Genomic DNA, 21,379 nt, shown 5'->3' on the forward strand with positions numbered 1-21,379 from the left:
TGATTTTGGGGTAGCTCAGAGTTTGATAGAGGAAGGAATTTTTACGGTTCAAGCTATACCGTTAGGACCAAACTTATGCTTGTTAGAGGAGACTACGGGGGGAGATCTAAAGACTTTGCTCAAAGAGGGGGAAGAATGGAAAAAGAAGTGGTTTCGGGAGGTGAGAAAATGACAAACGACGGATGTTGAATGATTTAGAGCTGCATGGGTCTCTATATATAGAATACCTTGTCATGTGAGGAATAAACATTTTCTTGAAAAACTACTGTCTGATATTGGTATTATTATCAATTTCGATTTTCTCGATAAACCACCGGAGAGGCTTGACGTTCTATCTTGCATGATTTTCACTAAGTGCATAGAACCTGTTAGAAATATGGTGAAGGCTAAGATGGATGAAGGATGGACAAACTTGATGATAATGGAAGATCTCTTAGTACGTAGCGACTCCAATTGGGGTCATGGGGGAGATGATTCTTCTTACAATGGTTATGAGGATAGTGATGATTCATCAGAGGTGGAAAGTAAGGAAGATGACGAAACGGAGGTGAAGCTTCGTTTTGACGAGGTAGGGTTAACCGAGAATGATGGAGACATTTCAAGGAATTTCAGTAGCAATGGGAAAGTTGCTTCTGATGTTGGAAAGGGGGAGGTATTCGACGCGGTCACAAGAAACATTAATTGCAATAACAATTTTTTGGACAAATATGCATCGGGTAATGTGTGCCCTAGCCTCTCTGATACCATATCAAATGAAATATACAGCCATGTTGCTTGCTCCATAGCAATTGCAGACACAGCCAAAAAAACGGTGACGTGGAAACAAAGGTGGGACCCACTATGTTATTTGTTAAAACAGAACCTGGAGGTGATTCTTTTGGACCTTTATTTGATGGAAGTGGTATTGGATGTGGGCCTCTTTGTTTTTGTGACCCAAGTAACAACTTAATTGGAAATTTGATTACCAATTCCAACGGCAAAAATCAGAAAACACAAATCGTGGATTTGGCTAACAGTGAGGGTACCAATCCACTTACCTTCGATGAGCATTGCAACAAATTATAGAATTCCAAGAAGCTGAGGAAGAAGATGCGAGAAGTTATTAACCTGGGTTTGAAGATGGAAAACTTTGGCTATCTGGTGGAACTTCACTCTTGTCTCAATCAGGAACAGAATCTAATTGTATCAGGTATCAACAATCTCTATGCTAAAGATAATTATTTATCTCATGGCATACCTTTATCCTGGGATTCCCTATCCCAATTTGATATTAGGAACTGTAACCATAGAATAGAAAAAGGAGCTTTGGTAAAAGTTTCAGAGGGGTTATGGAGGTCTATTAAAAGACTGGGAGTGTCTAACAATTATGTTGATTTTGACCCGGTGACCAAAATAGAGGAGATAGAAAGGAGAGATCCAGGAGGAGCCAAGGTTGGGAAGGAGATTGAGAGGAATTACCCATGATAATTCTTTCTTATAATATTAGAGGTGGGGGCAGTAGCTCTAAGAGAAAGAGGGTGGGTTTCCAAAACCAAAAAAAAAGATGTAGATGTTGTTTTTATTCAAGAAACAAAATTAGGAGGATTGGATGAGGGCATAGTTAAAGATTTTGGGGGTAATGATAAGGTGGAGTGGTCCTCCTCGGATGCGGTGGGAGCGTCGGGAGGAATACTAACTATGTGGAAAAAAGATTTGTTCGCGTTGGTGTACAGTTTTAGAGGGGGAGGTTTTTTGGGATTATGCGTGTTGAAAGAAGGGAGATTGATCTATTTTATTAATGTCTACGCCTCGTGTGATCATAAGGTGCAGATGAGAACTCGGAAGAAATTGTATGATTTCAAAAACAACAATCCTGCGGGCTCTTGGTGTGTGGGGGGATTTTAATTCTATTTCGAGTCTTGATGAGAGAATAGGCATCTCAAAGAGGAAGTATACAAAGGATTCATATTGCTTCAAGGAGTTGATAGAGAAGATGGAGTTAGTGGATGTTCCTACTATAGGCGGCAAGTTCACTTGTTTTAGTAGCAATGGTAGAGCTATGAGTAGAATTGAAAGATTCTTGTTATCGGATAGTCTCATTGAGGATTGGAAGGTTGCGGGGCAAGTTATAGGTGGTAGAGAAATTTCCGATCACGCTCCTATTTGGATAAAAAATAATAAGAAGGATTGGGGCCCTAAACCGTTCAAATTCAATAACAATTGGTTGAATCATAATGATTTTGGAAAGTTCGTGGAAGAAGAATGGGCCAAGATTAATGTGAAAGGGAGGGGAGATTTTTGTTTGGTGGAGAAACTAAAAATTCTAAAAGGAAGGCTTAGTTGGTGGAATAAAGTGGTGTATGGTTGGTGGGATCTCAACATTGACAAGGCAAGCGAGGAGTTGACTTTTTTAGATAACGAGTTTGTTCATTTTGCAAGTAAAGCTCTGGAGGATGTGGTTAGAAAGAAAACAAAGGCGTTGGAGGATTTTTTGGTTAATCTTAACAAGAAAGTGTTAGAACAAGATTTGTTCTTATCAATTATCTTAGTTTTGATGATAACAATAATATGAATTTTGCTTAAGATAATATGGTACTCTAATCCAATGCAATTTCCCTTTCAGGAAATATATAAAGAGTACGCATAATTCAGCGCTCAGAAGTTGTGTCTCAAATGGTTCAGCATGCAACATCAGAACATGGTCTGGCAAGACATCAGAAGATGGTCGAAGCAGAATCAGAACATGGGTCTATGGAAGCATCAGAAGAACATGAGATCAGAAGCACTGAAGATCAGAAGATGGTATCACGCTCAGAAGCACTTCAAGGTCAGAAGATCAGAAGATGCTATGCACCAAGCTGTTTGACTCTGATGATATTCAAACGTCGTATTCACAAACATCAGATCAGAAGGAAGTACACGTGGCAGACTACGCTGACTGACAAAAGGAACGTTAAAGCTACTAAAGGCTACGTCAGTAGACACAGCGTGAACAAGGCTCGAGGTAGTTGACAAAAGCGTATAACATTAAATGCAAAGCTGTACGGAACACGCAAAGCATTAAATGCATTCAACGGTCATCTTCTCAACGCCTATAAATATGAAGTTCTGATGAGAAGCAAGGTTAACGATCCTGAACAAAGACAATTCAAATTAACTTGCTGAAACGCTGTTCAAATCAAAAGCTCAGAATCTTCATCTTCATCAAAGCTCACTACATTGCTGTTGTAATATCTTAGTGAGATTAAGCTTAAACTGTAAGAGAAATATCACAGTTGTGATTATCGCTTTTAAGAAGCATTTGTAAACTCTTGATTTGATTACATTAAGTTGTAAGGAACTAGAGTGATCGGTTGATCAGTATACTCTAGGAAGTCTTGGCAGTTGGCTGAGCAAAAAGTCTTAGGAGTGAACTAAGCCTAGAGTGATCGTGTTGATCAGTAGACTCTAGAAAAGTCTTAGGAGTGAACTAAGCAGTTGTTCCTGGAGTGATCAAGTTGTGATCAGAAGACTCTGGAAGACTTAGTTGCGGACTAAGTGGAAAACCATTGTAATCCGTGCGATTAGTGGATTAAATCCTCAGTTGAGGTAAATCATCTCTGCGGGGGTGGACTGGAGTAGCTTCGTTAACAGTGAACCAGGATAAAAATAATTGTGCAATTTATTTTTATCGTCCAAGATTTAAAGTCACACTTATTCAATCCCCCCCTTTCTAAGTGTTTTTCTATCCTTCAATTGGCATCAGAGCGCCGGTTCTAAGGTGCAAGCACTTAACCGTGTTTAGAAAAGATTCAGGAAGAGAAAAACGCTTCATTTAAAAGATGGTTGATGAAAGTGAAAAGACTACATCTACATCTGGCTCTGCTGAGCAATACAACGGTAACAATGGTTATACTAGACCGCCGGTATTTGATGGTGAAAACTTTGAATACTGGAAAGATAAACTGGAAAGTTACTTTCTGGGTCTAGATGGTGATCTATGGGATCTTCTGATGGATGGTTACAAACATCCTGTAAATGCCAGAGGCGTAAAGCTGTCAAGGCAAGAAATGAATGATGATCAAAAGAAGCTTTTCAGGAATCATCATAAATGCAGAACTGTTTTGCTGAATGCTATCTCTCATGCTGAGTATGAGAAGATATCTAACAGGGAAACGGCCTATGACATATATGAGTCCTTGAAAATGACTCATGAAGGAAATGCTCAAGTCAAGGAGACAAAAGCTCTTGCCTTAATCCAGAAGTATGAAGCCTTCAAGATGGAGGATGATGAAGACATTGAAAAGATGTTTTCGAGATTTCAAACTCTGACAGCTGGATTGAGAGTTCTTGACAAAGGATACACCAAGGCTGATCATGTGAAGAAGATCATCAGAAGCTTACCCAGAAGATGGGGTCCTATGGTGACTGCATTCAAGATTGCAAAGAATCTGAATGAAGTTTCTCTGGAAGAGCTTATCAGCGCCTTGAGAAGTCATGAAATAGAGCTGGACGCAAATGAGCCTCAAAAGAAAGGTAAGTCTATTGCATTAAAATCAAATATCAAGAAATGCACTAACGCTTTTCAGGCCAGAGAAGAAGATCCTGAAGAATCAGAATCTGAAGAAGAAGATGAACTGTCCCTGATCTCCAGAAGGCTAAATCAAATCTGGAAGACCAAGCAAAGGAAGTTCAGAGGCTTCAGAAGTTCAAGGAAGTTTGAACATGGAGAATCTTCTGATGAAAGAAGATTTGACAAGAAGAAGGTCATGTGCTATGAATGCAATGAGCCTGGACACTACAAGAATGAATGTCCAAATCTTCAGAAGGAAAGTCCCAAGAAAAAGTTTCATAAGAAGAAAGGTCTTATGGCAACCTGGGATGAGTCAGAAGATGATTCAGAAGATGAGCAGGCCAACTGTGCGCTGATGGCGACAGAAGATGACGGATCAGAATCTACATCAGAATCAGATTCTGAAGAGGTATTTTCTGAACTTACTAGAGATGAGTTAGTTTCCGGATTAACTGAACTTCTGGAATCCAAGTCTCAGATTTGTATTAAATACAAAAAGCTGAAAAAGCTATTTGAATTTGAAACAAAGAGGCTTGAATTGGAAAATTCTGAATTGAAAGACAAACTTTTAAAATTATCCAATGATGTTGGATCTCCTTCTAATTCAGAAAAATCCATTCCCAGTCTAAACCATATTCTGAAAGAATATGATTTAAGTTTCAGGAAGTTCTTATCTAGAAGTATTGGCAGAAGTCAGCTAGCTTCTATGATATATGCTGTGTCTGGAAACAAAAGAGTAGGCATTGGTTATGAGGGTGAAACCCCATACAAACTTGAACCTGTTGATGAAATGAAAATTACATACAAGCCATTGTATGATCAGTTCAAGTATGGCCACTCTCATGATATTAGGCACACTTCACATGCACAAAGTTTTCACATAACACACACCAAGAAGCATGTGACACAACCTAGGAAATATCATGAAACTCATATTAAAAATTATCATGCTGTTCCTCCTATTGCTTACAATGTTAAATCCAAGTTCAATCAGAACTTGAGAAAATCTAACAAGAAAGGACCCAAAAAGATGTGGGTACCTAAGGATAAGATTATTCCTATTGCAGATATCCTTGACTGCAAAAAGGACAAGGCACAACATGTCATGGTACCTGGACTCTGGATGCTCGCGACACATGACAGGAAGAAGGTCTATGTTCCAAGACCTGGTGCTTAAGTCTGGAGGAGAAGTCAAGTTCGGAGGAGATCAGAAGGGCAAGATAATTGGCTCTGGAACTATAAAGTCTGGTAACTCTCCTTCCATCTCTAATGTACTTCTTGTAGAAGGATTAACACATAACCTCTTATCTATCAGTCAATTAAGTGACAATGGTTATGATATAATCTTCAATCAAAAGTCTTGCAAGGCTGTAAATCAGAAGGATGGCTCAATCCTATTTACAGGCAAGAGGAAGAACAACATTTATAAGACAGATCTGCAAGATCTTATGAGTCAGAAGGTGACTTGTCTTATGTCTGTTTCTGAAGAGCAGTGGGTCTGGCACAGGAGATTAGGTCATGCTAGTTTGAGAAAGATCTCTCAGATTAACAAACTGAATCTGGTCAGAGGACTCCCTAATCTGAAATTCAAATCAGATGCTCTTTGTGAAGCATGTCAGAAGGGCAAGTTCTCCAAACCTGCATTCAAGTCTAAGAATGTTGTTTCTACCTCAAGGCCATTAGAACTCTTGCACATTGATCTGTTTGGCCCAGTCAAAACAGCATCTGTCAGAGGAAAGAAATATGGATTAGTCATCGTAGATGATTATAGCCGCTGGACTTGGGTAAAATTCTTAAAACACAAGGATGAGACTCATTCAGTGTTCTTTGATTTCTGCATTCAGATTCAATCTGAAAAAGAGTGTAAAATCATAAAGGTCAGAAGTGATCATGGTGGTGAATTTGAGAACAGATCCTTTGAAGAATTCTTCAAAGAGAATGGTATTGCCCATGATTTCTCTTGTCCTAGAACTCCACAACAAAATGGGGTTGTAGAGCGAAAGAATAGGACTCTGCAAGAAATGGCCAGAACCATGATCAATGAAACCAATATGGCTAAGCATTTCTGGGCAGAAGCAATAAACACTGCATGCTATATTCAGAATAGAATCTCTATCAGACCTATTCTAAATAAGACTCCCTATGAATTGTGGAAGAATAGAAAGCCCAACATTTCATATTTCCATCCTTTTGGATGTGTATGCTTTATTCTGAACACTAAAGATCATCTTGGTAAGTTTGATTCCAAAGCACAAAAATGTTTTCTTCTTGGATATTCTGAACGCTCAAAAGGCTACAGAGTATACAATACTGAAACATTGGTTGTAGAAGAATCAATCAATATCAGGTTTGATGATAAGCTTGGTTCTGAAAAACCAAAGCAGGTTGATAATTTTGCAGGTTATGATATTGATATATCAGAAGTTGTTGAGCCAAGAAGCAACGCATCAGAAGCAGAGCTTCTCAGAAGCAAAGAATCTGAAGACCAAGTATCAGCTTCTCTGGAGGATCTAAGCATATCTGAAGAACCATCTGTCAGAAGATCATCCAGACTCATCTCTGGTCATTCAGAAGATGTCATTCTTGGAAAGAAGGATGATCCAATCAGAACAAGAGCATTCCTTAAGAACAGTGCAGACTGTCAATTAGGTCTTGTATCTTTGATCGAGCCAACTTCTGTTGATCATGCTCTAGAAGATCCAGACTGGATAATTGCTATGCAAGAAGAACTAAATCAGTTTACAAGGAATGATGTTTGGGATCTTGTTCCTAGACCAGATGGATTCAACATAATCGGTACAAAATGGGTCTTCAGAAACAAGCTCAGAATGAGAAGATGAGAAATTCTTACGTATGAGTATCCTTTGATATGAAATTTTTTTTAAGAAGTTCTGATAGAAATCAATTAGAAATTGTGATTCAGTTATTACTAACGTTTCAGTGTCTAAGTTGATTCAGAATCTCTCTAAAAGCAAAACAGCTGTAACTGGCTATCCAGATGGTAAACACGTGTTCACTATTCCTGGACAAGCGTGCGTGCAGTTGAGGGGACGTCTACTTAGGTAACTGTGCAAATCACGTCTTTTGTCATTATTATCTCTCCTCATGTCACGTAACATTAAATGCTTTTCATCATTTACTCTCTTTCAGTTTTTTATATATTCTCTTCAATCGTTTCTTTTCCCTCTCATATTTCTCTCTCTCTGCATTCGGTTTCTTTTTCATCTCTCTCTCTTTTCATATCATAAACCCTAGCAGTTTCCATTATCTGAAAGTTCATCATGAATCCATCGTCAAGCTCTGGGAATCAAGACAATGATAGGAAACAAAAGAGAAAGGCATCTGCTGAACCAGAAACCAAACCTAAAAGAGTTAGGATCTCCTATGACCCTCTCAAAGTATATCAACCCTTTGACGGTTCCCGTCAATCACCTCCCTCCTCAAAGACCTCCACCACCTCTTCCTCCTCATTCATCCTCTCGGAACCACCTTCTTCACCATCTGATATCTCCTCTCCTTTAACCCTTCCATCAGATATTTCTTCATCCCTCTCATACCCTTTTCCCACCAGAACACCTAATCCCTATAGTGTCGTTCTTCCCGACTCAAGATTCACTGTCAACCCTCCAACCCCTACCACTCAAACATATCTGGAGCTTTTACATGCTGATGTAAATGGCTGGTTGGAGATTCTAGGTGCTGCTCACCTTAATCATCTGGATGAGTATGCTTCAAACAACCTCTGGAATACCTTTTGTCAGGACTTTCTGGATAAGGCTACAGACACTCAGAGAAGGATTATGTCTGAAGCTCCTGGTGTTCGTGGTCTCCGGTTGGAAGTTGGTGAGAGCAGCCATCACTGTCTCATCAGGAACAGAAGCGTTCTTGAAGAGAAGATACCTGCAGATGAGTTGGAAGAAGAAAATCTCTGCAGAGATATCGTGGTGTGGAAACCCCGGTCTTCTGTGCTCTGGTTTCCTGTGCTGACTGGAGATTTTCAGTGGCTGTTCAACTGGTTCAGAATGAACCCTTCTGAAAAAGCACCTCACATGGTCTTTCCAGTAGTGGTTTATCGTGCTGAAGTTGCTGGTCCTACTTCTCCAACAAACCTAGCAGCTATTCTTCAAGCATTGGAAGATGGAACTTCTGAGCTGCCTGAACCAGAATATGCTAAGGCTCCTTCTGAGTCAGACTCAGATGAGGAAATGGGAGATGCACAAGCTGAAGATCTTCCAGAAGATCACCCTGCTGAGATTGCTGTCCCTCTGGGCAGAAATACTGGTGCTTCTTCTTCTGGTGAAACCTCAGCTCTGATGGAGACCTTGGAAACTCTTCATCAGAATCAAGCTATGCTGGCTTCTCGTTTGGACGCGCAAGAAGCAGCCAATGCTGAGTTTCGTTCCTTCATGACAAGGCAAGCTACAAGCACTGACGGGATTCATGATGTTCTGGCGCGGATTTTGCGTAGGCTAGGATCTTAGTCTTTTGGTCTTTGTAGTTTCCTTTCCTTGTTGCATCTGTTTTTCCTGCATGCCTGTCTTGTAAATCTTCTTAATTATCAATGAAAAGTTTCTCTTGTTTTACATTCCAGTAAATGTTTTCTTTTGTCGTTTTATACATCTGAATCTTTTTAAATATTCTTTTTGATGTTATGACAAAAAGGGGGAGAAAGATAAATGATAAATGATTTGATTAAATCTATCAGTTGCTGGGTAAAGGCTCCCACACATTCACTAACAAGAACTGCAAGTTCTATATGGTTTAAGTGTTTTGCAGGTACAGAAAAGTGAAGAGAATCTTCGAAGCAAAACCATGGAGACTGAAGCAAGCTGAGTGCTATCAAGCTTCAGAGATCAGAAGCAAGAAAGAAGAATGAATCAGAAGCGCTGATAATAGAATTTGAATATCATTGTCTATCCTGTTATGACAAAATTCTATATGCTCTGATACATATAAATGTTATGGCTCTGATACATTATTTGCTCTGATACACGTTTTTAGCCTAAATGCTCTGATACATTTGGCTCTAATACATATCATGTATTTGAATATACATTTTATGTTCTAACTCGTTCATGCTGACTTTTGTCGTTTAGTTTTTGTTCTGTAACATTTCAGGATGTAGAGATGCTCTGATGATGCTCTGGTACATTCAACAATGTTCTGATACAAATCTAGCATGAAGTGATGTTGGTAGACATTCAAGTTCTGAAGCTATCCGAGGGAAGCAGAAATCAGAAGATGTGAATGTCCTAAAAGATCCAGAAAATTCAAGTTCTGAAGCTGTCCTGAATGGAAGCAGAAATCAGAAGCTGTGAATGTTCTGAAGATCAAAGAAATTCAAGTTCTGAAGCTGTCCTGAATGGAAGCAGAAGTCAGAAGCTGTGAGTGTTCTAAGGATCTAAAGAAATTCAAGTTCTGAAGCTGTCCAATGGAAGCAGAAGTCAGAAGCTATGAATTCTCTGAAGGCAGAAGCTTATATGATCGTCTCTACCGAAATAATCAGGGAAGTCTTTTATCAAAGTTCTTCGAGTATTTATTTCAGGGGGAGATTATTTATCTCAGGGGGAGATTGTTAATCTCAGGGGGAGACATATTCATATGCTTATGCTATAGCTGTGTAATTTGTCTTTTGCCGTCTACTCTTTCTGATCGCAAATTCATATCATTTATATATGTTTTTGTCATCATCAAAAAGGGGGAGATTGTTAGAACAAGATTTGTTCTTATCAATTATCTTAGTTTTGATGATAACAATAATATGAATTTTGCTTAAGATAATATGGTACTCTAATCCAATGCAATTTCCCTTTCAGGAAATATATAAAGAGTACGCATAATTCAGCGCTCAGAAGTTGTGTCTCAAATGGTTCAGCATGCAACATCAGAACATGGTCTGGCAAGACATCAGAAGATGGTCGAAGCAGAATCAGAACATGGGTCTATGGAAGCATCAGAAGAACATGAGATCAGAAGCACTGAAGATCAGAAGATGGTATCACGCTCAGAAGCACTTCAAGGTCAGAAGATCAGAAGATGCTATGCACCAAGCTGTTTGACTCTGATGATATTCAAACGTCGTATTCACAAACATCAGATCAGAAGGAAGTACACGTGGCAGACTACGCTGACTGACAAAAGGAACGTTAAAGCTACTAAAGGCTACGTCAGTAGACACAGCGTGAACAAGGCTCGAGGTAGTTGACAAAAGCGTATAACATTAAATGCAAAGCTGTACGGAACACGCAAAGCATTAAATGCATTCAACGGTCATCTTCTCAACGCCTATAAATATGAAGTTCTGATGAGAAGCAAGGTTAACGATCCTGAACAAAGACAATTCAAATTAACTTGCTGAAACGCTGTTCAAATCAAAAGCTCAGAATCTTCATCTTCATCAAAGCTCACTACATTGCTGTTGTAATATCTTAGTGAGATTAAGCTTAAACTGTAAGAGAAATATCACAGTTGTGATTATCGCTTTTAAGAAGCATTTGTAAACTCTTGATTTGATTACATTAAGTTGTAAGGAACTAGAGTGATCGGTTGATCAGTATACTCTAGGAAGTCTTGGCAGTTGGCTGAGCAAAAAGTCTTAGGAGTGAACTAAGCCTAGAGTGATCGTGTTGATCAGTAGACTCTAGAAAAGTCTTAGGAGTGAACTAAGCAGTTGTTCCTGGAGTGATCAAGTTGTGATCAGAAGACTCTGGAAGACTTAGTTGCGGACTAAGTGGAAAACCATTGTAATCCGTGCGATTAGTGGATTAAATCCTCAGTTGAGGTAAATCATCTCTGCGGGGGTGGACTGGAGTAGCTTCGTTAACAGTGAACCAGGATAAAAATAATTGTGCAATTTATTTTTATCGTCCAAGATTTAAAGTCACACTTATTCAATCCCCCCCTTTCTAAGTGTTTTTCTATCCTTCAGAAAGAAGGTCTTCTTCGGCTTAAATTAAGACAAATGTGGCTATCCGAAGGTGATCGAAACTCCCGTTTTTTTCATGATTCCCTTAGGAATAGAAAAGGAAGAAGCACGCTTTTTTCTATTTCTACAAGGAGGGGTAAGTTGGAGGAAGTTACCGAGATTAAAGATTTCATCTCTGATCATTTTAAGGAGTTCTTTAAGGAAAATGAGGTGTGTAGACCGGTTCCTTTAGATATGGGATTGGGTTGCATTTCAAGTATGGAGAGTGTGGAGATGGAGGGTTCGTTTTTGGAATCAGAAGTGAAGGAGGCAATATGGTCGTGTGATGGGAATAAGAGTCCCGGTCCGGACGGGTATTCTCTTGAGTTCTTCAAGATGTTTGGGACGCTACTTAAAGAGGATATTATGCGGTTTTGCTCCAATTTCCACTCCAAAGGGAAGCTTGTGAAATCAATCACCTCGTCTTTTATAGCTTTAATTCCCAAAAAAAAGAACCCACAAGATTTATTTGAATAATGTCCTATATGTTTGGTGGGAAGTCTATACAAGATTATCGGCAAGTTGTTGGCCGCTAGAATCAAAAAGGTTATTGGTAATTTGGTCTCCTCAAACCAAACCGCGTTCTTTCCAGGAAGAAATATGATGGATGGTGTGATGATAGTGAAGGAGTTATTGGATTGGTCTAAAAAATGAAAAAATGTTGTTTCTTGTTAAAGGTTTACTTTGAAAAGGCGTATGACTCCGTTTCTTGGAATTACCTAAGATTTGTGATGAATAAAATGGGCTTCGGAGTTAAGTGGATGGAGGCTTGCATTTTCACTAGTCACTTGTCGATTTTGGTAAACGGTAGTGCTACTAGTGACTTCAAAGTGAAAAAGGGATTGCGCCAAGGGGATCCTTTGTCTCCTTTCCTTTTTGTTCTAGCTATGGAAGGATTGGCCGCTCTCGTTAGAAAAGCGGTGACATTGGGGGATCTTACACCGTTTCATTTTGAAGAGGAGGTAAAAGTGGACATATTACAATTTGCAGATGATACTATCATCTTGGCCGAACCAATAAGAGACAACCTTTGGAGCTTGAAAGCTATTTTGAGAGGATGGGAGCTTGTTTCAGGTTTGAAAACGAATTTCTCTAAAAGTAATGTTTGTGGGGTTAACATAGGAGATGGATTCATGAACTCCGCTACTACTTTTCTAAATTGTAATAGAGGGGACATTCCGTTCACTTTTCTCAGAAATTTGGTGGGAGCGAATCCTAGAAGTAGGAAGGTGTGGACTAAGGTGATCAACAACATTAAAGGAAGATTGTCTTCTTGGAAGGGTAGGAACATTTCGATTGGTGGTAGAGTGACGCTCATTAATGCGGTGCTAAACGCTATACCTTCTGACACTCTTTCTTTTTACAAGGCGCCGGTGGTGGTTATCAAAGAGATTAGAAGTCTCTTAAGCAATTTTCTATGGAGTGATAGTGCGACCAAAAGGAGTATTCATTGGGTTAATTGGAAAAAGGTTTGCAAACCGAAAGAGAAAGGTGGTTTAGGTGTCCGGGATGTGGGGGAGATTAATAAAGTTATCCTTCTCAAGTGGAAATGGAGAATCCTTGAGGAGGACAATGCTATATGGGGTAGATTCTTGGATTTACGCTACAACAATTCAAAAATCAAAGTGCTACATTCAAATGGTGAAGATTGTAAACCAAAAGACTCTAATTGGTGGAGGGATATAATTTCCAACTATATCAAGGTGGACAACGGAGAAGAAGGCTTCTCGAGGTATGTTTTTTGCGATTTAAAGAAAGGAAAGGATATTCTGTTTTGGGGCAGCATGTGGATAGGTGATCAATTATTGAGTACTTTATTTCCGGAACTGTTTTTGTATGGTGCAAACAAACTGTGCACAGTAGCTGCGACATTCACTTGGGATAATGATGATGTTGTCTGGCACCAGGAGAAACTTATTGGTGTAGAGGCTGCTGTCTTCAACAGCACCGCCGGTGTAGAAACAAAATCGCAGTGGCAGCAACTCTCTCTACTGCTGGCCGCGACTTATCCTGCGAAGGAAGGGGAGGACCGCTTTGTGTGGAGGCCCAATTTAGATGGTGTTTTTTGGTCGCTAGCATTTCAGCCATGGTGTCGAATTCCAAAGATTTAGCGTGGTCACCTTCGACTATTCTAAATCTGAACGCTGTGTGGAAGACAATAACACCGAGTAGAATCAAGATTTTCATGTGGGGAATGCTCATTTCAAGATTACCAACGAAAGACATGTTGATCACGAGAGGTGTTGCTATAGAATCCCAAAATCTTCTCTGCGAGTTTTGTGGGATTCAACCGGAGAATTCGACTCATTTGTTCTTTTCTTGTGAAGTGTCGAGGCATGTTTGGGGTAGAATTTTTACGTGGATGGGGGAAGATCTACCGCTTAATTTTGAGGATTTTTTGAATTTTAATTCTATCCAACAGAAGGTGAAGAACACAAGTGCGAAGATTAAGATCAATTTCATTTGGATAGCGGCAATATGGAGTTTATGGTTGATGAGGAATGCAATGATATTTGAGAGAGCATCATATAGTTTCGACGTGGTTTGTTCAAATGCTATGTTATTTTTATGGAATTGGTTGATTAATTGTAATCCGGTGTTTTTTCATTGTTTTTATGATTAGTTCATAAAACATTTAGGTTGTTTTAATTTTTTGTAACAGTTTTATGTTGTAAGAGTTGCACCCCTATTGCGATTACTTATATTAAATGGCTTATTGAAAAAGAAAATATATATATATATATATATATATATATATATATATATATATATATATATATATATATATATATATATATATATATATATATATATATATATATATATATATATATATATAGTTACATGATAGTGAGATATTAGTGAGATATACAACGATATAAATAAAAGTTTACCATATCATATATTGTTGGGTATATTGTAATTGAATTATAGCTCTTCTTCCATGGGGGCGGAAAAATAGATAGATATATGAGGACCAATGACATAATAATCACAATAAATGGATTGGGATGTTGGAAATTCTTTGCAATGTGTTTTGAATTAGTCAATACATGCAACTGTGGTGGAACATGGGAGTCGCCACCAGGGGCCATGCATGCCTCTTCATTCACCCTCAAAATCATCAGACTTGTCATTCCAAGTAGGCTCAGAGAAATAATGGCAACAAATAACAACCATAAAATTTAAGGGATAGGTAAATTTAAGGGATTCTAAGTCTACCCAAAAATAAAATATTGAAAATCAATAAATGTGTGATTTCATTCAACAATATGTGGAAAAAAATAGAATCTTTATATGTCTCAAATAAGGAAATAATAAATTGATTTTGCTGAATATATAGCTTCATAAATTTGAAATTTGAAATATGAAGATGAAACTGTTATGCAAATCACTCGCATGATTTTCAAGAGCTTTTTCATCACATGTTCAAAAGGGATATTGTTTTGGATCATTCACAAGGCCTAAAGAAAAAGGGCCAAGAGCACCACTAGATGGTAAAACGCGTTGAGTTGATCCTTCCTCATTCATTAAAGAACATACAATTTTATAAAGTGTTATAAAATTGAGGTTGAACACTTTATAAATGAGAGACTCATATACTTATTATCTTAAAGTGTTGGATGAATATGTGATGTCTCTCTTATTTATTTATTTATTACTCTTAACCTAATGTGGATGCTCTTCAAGATGACCTAACCCCTCCAAAAAGATGATGTAGAAAAAAATTACTGAGTTCATGGCCGTAAACAAAGGAGAGGGGAAATTCAAATGGGGAACCATAAATTTTGAATAAAACTTTTTTTTCAAAAAGAATTTTAATCACCTTTAAGTTATAGGACTTGAATTCTCTTCTGTCTGTTGTAGCAAGTAATGCAGAATTACTCACGTTGTTGTATTATTGTGTCTCGTATGTTTTGTAGCCACCATCAAATATGTCGATAAGCTCCACTAAAACTATACGCCCTACGTTATTGACTTTTCTCCATGAAATTACAAACTCAATTATGGTTTCCTCTATCTTCATAAATTTTCATTGTCATATATATATATATATATATATATATATATATATATATATATATATATATATATATATATATATATATATATATATATATATATATATATATATATATATTTATAACTAGTCACTAAGCCCTTTGGCGCTATATATATGTGTGTCTTACGATCATCATTGCATATATCAAACACACACACATAACACATTAAGTGAAGTGAGTAATATTAAGTTTATACATTCATCACTAATTAAGCTATGGAGAAGAAATCACTAGCTGCTTTGTCCTTCTTCTTCCTTTTCCTCTTTGTTGCACGTAATTAACTCATCATTCTTAGTATATTACTTAATTGTTATATAATGCATTTGTTAAATTCATTAATCATTTTATCTTCAAACAGAATTGACAAATTATTTGTATTTTTTATTTTAATTATTTAATGATATTCTAATACTGTTTTAATGGTAATTATGGATGCAGAAGAAATTGTGGTGACAGAGGCAAACACTTGTCAGCATTTGGCTGATACATACAGGGGAGTATGCTTTACTGATGCCAGCTGTGACGACCACTGCAAGAACAGAGCCCACTTAATTAGTGGCACTTGCAATAATTGGAAATGTTTCTGCACTCAAAACTGTTAAAACTTTTTATAACTATAAATAAATAGTATAAATAAATAAGATGCATGCAGTTGTAGCTAGCGCTGCATCTATGTATGTACTCATAGTGTATGACGTACTAGTTATGCACTTTTATCTTATGTGTGTACTTATAGTGTATGACGTACTAGTTATGCACTTTTATCTTATGGAATAAAACATAAATCAATAATAATTAGGGAAATTCTACGGTGCATTCGCCCATTTGACTTCAGTGGTGAAGTCACTGTCTGACCAATCAGAATTAAGCCCTAAGTCCTAATAGTGCCACAGTGGACTGAAGCATTAAATGACCCTTATTGACACTTACTGTGGTAATTTTATAGTTTGTATATTGCAACTTAGTCCCTAACATATTAATATTGTTTTTAAATTTTAATGTTTATTAGTTCCTAACATATTAATATTAATATTGTTTTTAAATTTTAATGTTTTTAAAAGAATAAAATAAATTATGATTCATCTTCCACACTTCATCTTTTCATAGTCGTAAAAATATAATTTCAGATACCCTTTGATTTCAACAATTTCACTTCAATCTCCATTTCACCAAATCAAAATCTACTCAAAATAAATCAATATAAACATAAATATAAAAAAAAACTAACGTGAGAAATTATAATTGGTTTGGAGAATTTTCCGGCGGTGGTTCTCCGCCGTTGACATCGACACTGTCATCATATAAGCATCATTAGCATAAATTTTTTGTAGGAAGATGTAGATATTATATTGCTAAATCTAACTGCGTCGTCAATTTCGATTAAAATCAACTGTGTTCATAGATTGATTGAATTGTTCAGTTAGGGTTTATTTGGTACTTTTTGGAAATTCGTATTTATCTTTGGTTGATAGCTTTAATAAGTTACATGGTTGGAATCGTGATGAAATTCCGAGCAATTTGGTATTTTACATTTTTCAATTTGATGAGGAATGGAGAAAATATGAGTTTGGCCATGGTGGTGGTCTTGAGGAAGAAGAAGATGGAGTTTGGCTTTTCACCATTGTTGGGTTATCAAAGCTTCAAATTGGTATTCCTCAAAAGAAGTAAAATTGGACAAAAAAGAAGATATTATTGTGTTCAGAATATAATTTCCAATTGAACCATGTGATTTTTTAATATTTATTTGCTGTGTTATATGAGTATGAAATGTGCAGGTCCGGGAAAAGCATGGTGAGAACAATGGAGGAACAGTACCGGCGTAAGCTTTTTTGTTTCAGATTTTTAAGCGCTTTTGTTTCAGATTTTTAAGTTCATAAAGTGCGGGGGCGTGGGTTCGATCCCAGCCACCTGCAGTTTTCCTTTACCTTTTTTTTAAATGATGCACGCTGGTGGTTCGTTTCGTCTGTCCCGTACTTCAAATCAATGAGATTGGACACAATTGTTTGGCAGGCACAAAGCTCACCAAATTTTGTATGCGATATTCAATGATCATACAGAGGCTACTCTAAGCTTATTATTGGCTTTCATGTGCTACTTATGGGAAACAATATATTATTTGTTCTTTTTGTGACTGTAAATAATGTGATCAAAAGTTTATGCGGTGGAGATCAATGAATTTACTAATATTTATAGAGCAGTTTATGGTTTATATTTTAATCTTTATTACTGACTAAAATTAAAATACATATTGACATATAATTATTGCATCATTGAATATACTTCTAAATTAAAATACATATTAATATATAATTATTGCAACATTTAATATTTTTATATGTTTGTCTGAAATTATTTTAAAAAAATCAGATTATCATTTATTTAAAAATTACTATTTTTAATGTTTATTACTAACCAAAACTAAAATTAAAATACTTTTAAAATAGTTCAAATTATTTTTCTTTTGTTTGATATTACAGAAACGAATAGTAGCAAGCGAAAATGTTTATCAATTAAAAATTAAAATACGTTGTAATTTCAATATTTATCAATTGTTATTTAAGATTAAAGTATTTCACTCAACATATAATTATTGCATCATTGAATATAATTTTAAATTAAAATACATATTAATATATAATTATTGCAACATTTAATACTTTTATATATTTGTCTGAAATTATTTTAAAAAGAATCAGATTATCATTTATTTAAAAATCACTATTTTTAATGTTTATTACTAACCAAAACTAAAATTAAAATACTTTTAAAATAGTTCTAATTATTTTTCTATGTTTGTTAGATATTGCAGCAATGAATAGTAGCAAGAGAAAATATTTATCAATTAAAAATTAAAATACGTTGTATTTTCAATATTTATCAATTGTCATTTAAGATTAAAGTATTTCACTCAACATATAATTATTGTATCATTGAATATACTTTTAAATTAAAATACAAATTAATATATAATTATTGCAACATTTAATACTTCTATATGTTTGTCTGAAATTATTTTAAAAAGAATCAGATTACCATTTATTTAAAAATTACTATTTTTAATGATTATTACTAACCAAAACTAAAATTAAAATAGTTCTAATTATTTTTTTATGTTTGTTTGATATTGTAACAATGAATAATAGCAAGAGAAAATATTTATCAATTAAAAACTAAAATACGTTGTATTTTCAATATTTATCAATTGTTATTTAAGATTAAAGTATTTCACTCAACATATAATTATTGCATCATTGAACATACTTTTAAATTAATATACATATTAATATATAATTATTGCAACATTTAATACTTTTATATGTTTGTTTGAAAATTTTAAAAAGAATCATATTACCATTTATATAAAAATTATTATTTTTAATGTATATTACTAACCAAAACTAAAATTAAAATACTTTTAAAATAGTTCTTGAGAAGAGAGAAACCCTATGATTTCTAAGAGAGAAAGGCGTTGGATTTTATGATGAGAGAGGGGGAATATTTGTTTTTTTGGAAAACAGCAAGAATTGAATGAGTTAGTTAGTCCTTAATTCATGATTTTGGTTATCTCAACGTGACTATTTTGTTTTTTTCTATGTAAAATAATTAATTTTAAAAAATATATAAAGTCAATTATAGTAAATTTTCTAAAAATAACAAATGTAAAAATGACAAGGATTCTAAAAATGTGACATTTGTCAAACTTGCCAAAATACTATTTTCCTTTTTTTTTTATATTTATATTGTATGATTCACAATATGTATATTGGAGGTTTTTGTAATATTGTATGATATTGTATGATTCACAATATGTATATTGGAGGTTTTTTTATATTAGAGATGCATTGATGATGGTCATCTGTGTGTGAACCATGGAAATAGTTAGTAGATGATGGTGAACCATGTCAAAGATGCATTGATGATGGTAAACTATGTGTGAACCATGTCAGAGATGCATTGATGATGGTCAACTATGTGTGAATCATGTCAGAAATGCATTGTTGATGGTCAATTATGTGTGAACCATGAAAAATAGGCAGTAAATGATGGTGAACCATGTCAGAGATGCATTGATGATGGTCAACTATGTGTGAACCATGGAAAATAGTCTGTAGATGATGGTGAACCATATCAGAGATGCATTGATGATGGTCAACTATGTTTGAACCATGTCAGAAATGCATTGATGATTGTCAACTATGTGTGAACCATGGAAAATAGTCATTAGATGACGGTGAACCATGTCAGAGATGCCTTGACGATGATCAACTTTGTGTGAACCATGATAGAAATGCATCGATGATGGTTAACCATGTGTGAACCATGTAAAATAGTCAGTAGATGATGGTGACAATCTTCCATGGTTCACACATATTTAACCATCATTTACGCATCACTGACATAATTGACACATAGTTGATCATCATTTATGCATCTCTGACATAGTTCACACATAATTAACTATTATCTGTTGATTATCTTCGATGGTTCACTCATAGATGACCATCGATAGGGTAAATTAATTTTACACTGATATTCAATAAAAATATACTATTATGCCATATTATGTAAATAATTCAAAAATTTGAATATGATTTGACGGAATACATGTCAAGGAGTCAACCGAGGATGTTCGACTATGTATGAACTATGTCAGGGAGTCAAATGATGATGGTCAACTACGTGTGAACTATGTCAGAGATACATAAATGACGGTCAACTATGTGTGAACCATGGAAGAGATTCAACAAATGATAGACAACTATGTGTGAATTATGCCAGAGATGCATAGATGATTATCAACAATGTGTGAACCATGTCAGGGAGTCAACCGATGATGGTCAACTACGTGTGAACCATGTCAGGGAGTCAACCGATGATAGTCAACTATGTGTGAATTATGTCAGAGATGCATAGATGATGATCAACTATATGTGAACCATGTCAAGGAGTCAACTGATGATGTTCGACTATGTGTGATCCATGTTATAGATGGACAGGAGATGGTCGACTATGTTTGAACCATGTTACATATGAATATAAGATGGTTAACTATGTGTGAACCATGTCAGGGAGTCAACTAATGATGTCTGACTATGTGTGAACCATGTTATAGATGGACAGGAGATGGTCGACTATGTGTGAACCATGTAAAGGAGTCAACTGATGATGTTCGACTATGTGTCAACTATGTCAGGGCGTCAATTGATGATGTTCGACCATGTGTGAACCATGTCAAGGAGTCAACGGACGATGCTCTACTATATGTGAACCATGTTAGGGATGCACTAATGATGCCCGACTATGTGTGAACCATGTCAGGAAGACAACTGATGATGTCCAACTACGTGTGAACCATGTTATAGATGGATAAAAGATGGTCAACTATGTGTGAACCATCTTAGGGAGTCAATTGATGATGGTAGACCATGTGTGAACCATGTTAAATAGTCAACAGAAGATGGTCAACTATGTCAGAGATGCATGGATGATGGTCAATTATGTGAACCATGTCAGACAGTCAACTGCTAATGTCCCACTATGTGTGAACCATGTCAGAGACGCATAGAAGATGGTCGACTATGTGAACCATGTAATAGATGCATTGATGATTGTCAACTATGTGTGAACCATGGAAAATTGTCAGTAGATGATGATGAACCATGTCAGAGATGCATTGATGATGGTCATCTGTGTGTGAACCATGGAAATAGTTAGTAGATGATGGTGAACCATGTCAAAGATGCATTGATGATGGTAAACTATGTGTGAACCATGTCAGAGATGCATTGATGATGGTCAACTATGTGTGAATCATGTCAG

The 21,379-nt window shown here is 36.0% G+C and overlaps 1 protein-coding gene and 1 long non-coding RNA gene across 2 annotated transcripts; both read left to right on the forward strand.

The window, feature by feature from the left end:
- Nucleotides 1-1,972: 1,972 nt before the first annotated feature.
- LOC131651094 (uncharacterized) lies at nt 1,973-12,149 on the forward strand. The gene is made up of 3 exons (XM_058920765.1): nt 1,973-2,437; nt 11,460-11,809; nt 11,996-12,149. The coding sequence occupies exons 1-3, from the start codon at nt 1,973-1,975 to the stop codon at nt 12,147-12,149; spliced, it is 969 nt and encodes a 322-aa protein (XP_058776748.1).
- A 4,007-nt stretch (nt 12,150-16,156) lies between these two features.
- LOC131647977 (uncharacterized) lies at nt 16,157-17,768 on the forward strand. The gene is made up of 2 exons (XR_009298014.1): nt 16,157-16,493; nt 17,335-17,768. It is a non-coding gene; the product is annotated as an uncharacterized LOC131647977 (long non-coding RNA).
- The last annotated feature ends 3,611 nt before the right edge of the window (nt 17,769-21,379 follow it).

The sequence above is a fragment of the Vicia villosa genome, linkage group LG2 (genome assembly GCF_029867415.1).
Source record: "Vicia villosa cultivar HV-30 ecotype Madison, WI linkage group LG2, Vvil1.0, whole genome shotgun sequence".
Classification (NCBI taxonomy): Eukaryota; Viridiplantae; Streptophyta; class Magnoliopsida; order Fabales; family Fabaceae; genus Vicia; species Vicia villosa.

What these genes read in the sequence shown, in the direction of transcription:
- LOC131651094 (XM_058920765.1), top strand. Translation starts at nt 1,973, where the DNA reads ATGGAGTTAGTGGATGTTCCTACTATAGGCGGCAAGTTCACTTGTTTT. An exon ending in GTAAAGCTCTGGAGGATGTG is followed by an intron (nt 2,438 to 11,459) that starts GTTAGAAAGAAA and finishes TCTATCCTTCAG; the next exon opens with AAAGAAGGTCTTCTTCGGCT. An exon ending in AAGAGTCCCGGTCCGGACGG is followed by an intron (nt 11,810 to 11,995) that starts GTATTCTCTTGA and finishes TTTGGTGGGAAG; the next exon opens with TCTATACAAGATTATCGGCA.